General features: G+C 38.3%; 1 protein-coding gene across 1 annotated transcript in view; it reads left to right on the top strand.

Annotated features, from left to right (window-relative positions):
• Positions 1-4,463: 4,463 nt before the first annotated feature.
• SARC_06296 (hypothetical protein) overlaps positions 4,464-4,687 on the top strand; it is a gene marked incomplete at its 3' end in the record, with an annotated part of 1,523 nt that continues 1,299 nt past the window's right edge. Inside the window, exon 1 of the mRNA XM_014299798.1 lies at positions 4,464-4,604. Coding sequence (XP_014155273.1) covers positions 4,485-4,604 — 120 coding nt within the window. The 5' untranslated portion in view covers positions 4,464-4,484. The remainder of the gene's footprint in view (positions 4,605-4,687) is intronic.

The raw sequence follows: 4,687 nt of genomic DNA, 5'->3' as shown, positions 1-4,687 counted from the left end.
CTGCAGTCGTCCTTATAGCAGAGCCTACTCTTTTCCCTTATCACTCATCTGTTACTCTTGACATGATAGATATACATAAAATGTTCGCCACAGAAATATTTCAGTTTGAATTTAGAACCGCTGCAGCGTCGAATTACTTCAGGGTATCTCTTTGTGCAAGGATGAAGCATGGAACAAGGGTTGGGCGACATTGATAGGACGTTATAGATATGATATCCAAAGTTATTAAGTAGCACTTTGCATATCCTGAAGATAAAGAATGTCCGTCCTCCACCCCCACATAATGACCTGATACACTTTTTATATAGGCTTATTAGTCAGCCGCAGGTGACGAATTTTTTTTTTCGAGCACGGGGGGTCAATATCCAATCTCTTCAAATCGGTGTCACTTCAGGGAGAATCCAAATTGGTCTTTGTTGGATTTTGTATCAGAGGCCTGTCCGATATTTACTTAAGGCTGCAGACTGCAATTTGTATTTTGCCACAATGACTTTTTAGACTCCATTCAAAGTTGTAATCATGAAAGTCTGCGGGTACATAGTTGAACTATGCAGCGGGATTTTTTTTTGAGTTCATGTATATGTCGAGCTGTATAAGGCCGATATGGCGGCATTAATACCGGCAGCACAATTGCAATATATCGATAAGGAGCTGGACAATATGGAATCTCTCATACTGGCGCCTGTGCACAACTCGAAGAAGATTCTGCAACACGCCCAAACTACCCCCTTTCCATCTCTTGCACATCTAAATAAGACTTGGTGGAAAATGGACCTGGTTATACTTTGGTGTACCAGAATTTGATCTCCAACATCGTAATACTTGTGACAAAATACGGTGTAATGGATTTTGGTTGCTCTAATATAGATGCGGATCGTAGAAAATGAAAGTAGGTTTGAAGGAGAGTTTGAAGAAAATAATACTATAGTGCATATCGGCGCTTTTAAGTCTGACTGATAAATAGTCTATCATATATGCGTTGTGGGTGCTAGAAAAAAATCGTGGTTACTTATTATTTTAGGTTAATTCTCTCTTTCAGCATGGCAGTAAAAAAATCGTTTTGAAATTACGAACGACAAATGAAAAATTGCATAATTTTATATGTATCTGAGGTGCTCGGCATTAAAATACCTTGTTTCCGTTGAAAGCCAGTGTGTGATACTTGATTGTAATATTCGATTAGTTTATCATATAATTTGCTGCTCCACAATTTCAAAATAAATTCTACTTTTGCGTTGAGCTATGTAGTTCAATCTAAAGGAAGATTTTTAAGACCTGAATAGCAAGAGGCTTAGTGTTAGAAAATATTTGTTTCCATTAGTTTACAACCTAACACTATGTTTAGATTTGATGGCTGTACTTTTTCCTTCAAATTTCACCGATATCAATTATTTGAAAAATCAAAGGATAATTAAAGTTCACCCAGTATTGCATCCAGCTCATGCTGACTGTAACACATATATACTTGGGGCACGCCTCGTTTGTTACAGCTTTGAGAAGCTTGATAATGAGCTTCCCCGCGGATCATGGGTATTCAATTGATTCATCATTTTAATTTCTTCCTCCACAATTTCAAACAAAGCCTACATTTCCGTTGAGCTAATTCATCTAAAGGAAGATATTATAAGACCTGAATAACCCAAAGTAGAACAAAGTCGCTAAATGTACACTGAAAATGTGGAAAAGTCAATTTTCTCGATGAAAACGAAAAAATTACATATTTTTCGCTATTTATGTGATGTACATGTAGACATATAACATTATCCAAATTGAAATATATAATATTGTCCCTATTTATGTGTCAATCTCTATAAATATTTAAATGTTTACCTCTATAAGTGTCCACTTCTACGTTGAGGGACCTAGGTCATAGAGATACGGACAGGTCCATTGTTCTATTGCAATTGGTTGTTATGCAGATGATGGCAATTCGGATACCCAGCCAATCTGCTTGATGTTACTTTAAATATTCAATATTTTTGGGACCAAACGTCTTTCCTTAGCTTAGTTCTTTGCTGGAAGAAGTCTACATGTCTACAAGAAATTTCGTCGATCAACTACTCAGCCAATTACTCGGACAATTAAGGATGATGTGAAATGAGACATCGATAGTATTGTGAGCCAATTCTAAATCTTATTGTGTGTGCTATAGCTGATCCAGACTATCATCCAAGTGACAATGAACTACAAAAAAAAAAAAAAAGAAGAGAGGATAAATATATCTTCAAATTGCAGACTTGCAATATAGACGGTATCATGACTATGGAGGAAGCCATCACTATTGAAACTACGAGTACGTTCAGTGTGGGTTGTGCTTTGTTGACTTCGTTTGTTTAAATGCAAAGAATATTGTTATCCTAGGGATTATGGATGCTAAATCATTGGATATTTACTTTTCAACAGCTGGAGATCAATACTTAATATCGGGTGTAGGCGATGAAGAAGATAAGACGCCAAACAAGCACAAACAAATCGAACTCGACGCTATAAAGAAATATCACCAGTACCAAAGAAGCGACAGATTCTGTCGATTTTCAAATTTCTGGACCAGAAAATATTTGTTTTTTGAAAATCGATAGAATATGTGAGACAATTTGGCCAAAAGAAATTCAGCGGAATAGAAAGGGTGGAAAATTGCGACGGAAACGACACCGGAAACTTGTAAAACGGCCCAGCCATTCTCATTCAGCAAATGGTTGAAGTTACAACACACTAACCTACCAAAACACACAGGCTATCACTTGGCATAACACACCCTCCTGATCACGCACAGAATAGACAACGTACAGATGGCGTCGATGCATATGCATATTTAGCCACATTTCTGCATCTGATGCCTTACCTCGTTTACACGAACACACAGTACACTATTCAACTCGACAATGATGATTGGCAATCAAACATCATATAATATCAATACAACGAAAACTATTATAGTACGATAGGAGTTCAAGAATTATATTCAATGGCACACAATCAATTCAACGCACATGCACGGTTGCCATCTAGATTACATGCATCAAATACACAAACACACTCACCTTCACTAGATAACTATACACTAAATGACTTAGATCAATATAGAGTACCTTGTTACAAAACAAATCGATGGCTAACACAAGGTACCGAAGAACGTTCACCACAACGTGATGGCGACAACCGTCAATGCAACAACACCATGCTAAGTCAAACAGACAATGGAGGTACTGCAACCACAATCAGTAGGTCAAACAGTATGCATGGTTTTTTTTTGAAGTAGTATTAAATGGTGTTCGTGTTCAGTGTAGCCTATGCATTAAATTTGCACACAGTAGAACATGTATTGAACAGGATCGATTTACAGAACGTCCACAATGTTATGCGTGTACACGGTGTGGTACTTGTGAGCAAGGAAAGAACATACAACATAAGTGTAGTAAATGTATACACAGTGTACATCCGTTCCCATCATGTTCGGCTGCTAGTATGCCTGATGATCCGATCAATGAGGGCTTTGGAGCCGAAGGTATATGTAGTAAATGTACACACAATATTCAAACATCACAAGACACACAAACTGTAGATATGGCTGTAGTAGATACGCACAACGTACATCTATACCTACAATATCAAGAACCAAAACATCGAGTAAAAGCACAAGTAGTAAGACAAAAATGTAGAGGCTAAAAAGGTCAGAGCAGTTACTAAAAAGCTCATAAACACAGACAAAGCTGGCAAGTCAACAAAGAGCGCGAAGTCACTCACAATATCTTATGATATAGATTTAACTGACAGACAGAATAAAATAATAGGATGCTATACTGAACAGTTAAAGGCGTGGAAATTAGATAGTATCAAAGCTTTGAAGGTAGTATACGAGTCAGAATTCATATCACAATACATAGGTAATAGGACTCACTCACATACGCGTACAATACATACACAGGCGTGTAAACGGCGTCATTATAGACAGATTTAGAGGGACGAGTAGATGGTGCACATGTACTTCTCACATTGGCAGACTGTGTTTTGTCTAAGGTGCTTAAATACAGAAAAATACAGAAACTCTAGTATAAGAGCGGCTCGTAAAACGAATAAAAAGCTCACATGCGTAGAGGAATCGAAGCTCAAAGCGTTTTAGCCCAACACTTTGCTTATAGAGTACTTGGTCTTACCATAGAGTCAAGTCATCGCATAATTAAAGTGTGGGCCGGGGATCACAAAGATGCAGACGATGCAATTCATTCAACTGACAGGTACAACTACGTAGGATATAACCCAGTTCATTATCCCTACCGTTGGGACACAGTTCAAAATGTATGAGATTTTTTAGTATGACGTTTTTGCCAAAAGATTGTGTCTGTTCTTCACCGAGTCTATCATTGTTACGCTGGACGACGAGCAAGCGGGATCCAGGGCATAAGACTCGAACAAGAAAGTGAAATCGGAAAGAAAAGCGAACGAATGGGGCTATAAATCTGATGCTATAGCATGTGCTGTCTTCTATGCGGTACTCCTGGTGTGGTTTGATGAGAGGGAACTACAACCAAGCCAAAGCCGTTAGGGAATGCTTCAGCAGATTAACACAGTCATATACAGCCATGCGAACCACTGGTGCAGCCCAGGTATATATATATGTGTGTGTGTGTGTGTGTGTGTGTGTGTGTGTGTGTGTGTGTGTGTGTGTGTGTGTGTGTGTGTGTGTAGT

The sequence above is a fragment of the Sphaeroforma arctica genome (genome assembly GCF_001186125.1).
Source record: "Sphaeroforma arctica JP610 unplaced genomic scaffold supercont1.443, whole genome shotgun sequence".
Classification (NCBI taxonomy): domain Eukaryota; class Ichthyosporea; order Ichthyophonida; genus Sphaeroforma; species Sphaeroforma arctica.
The sequence above is the reverse complement of the archived record's forward strand: the minus strand, read 5'-3'. Positions and strand labels throughout refer to the sequence as shown.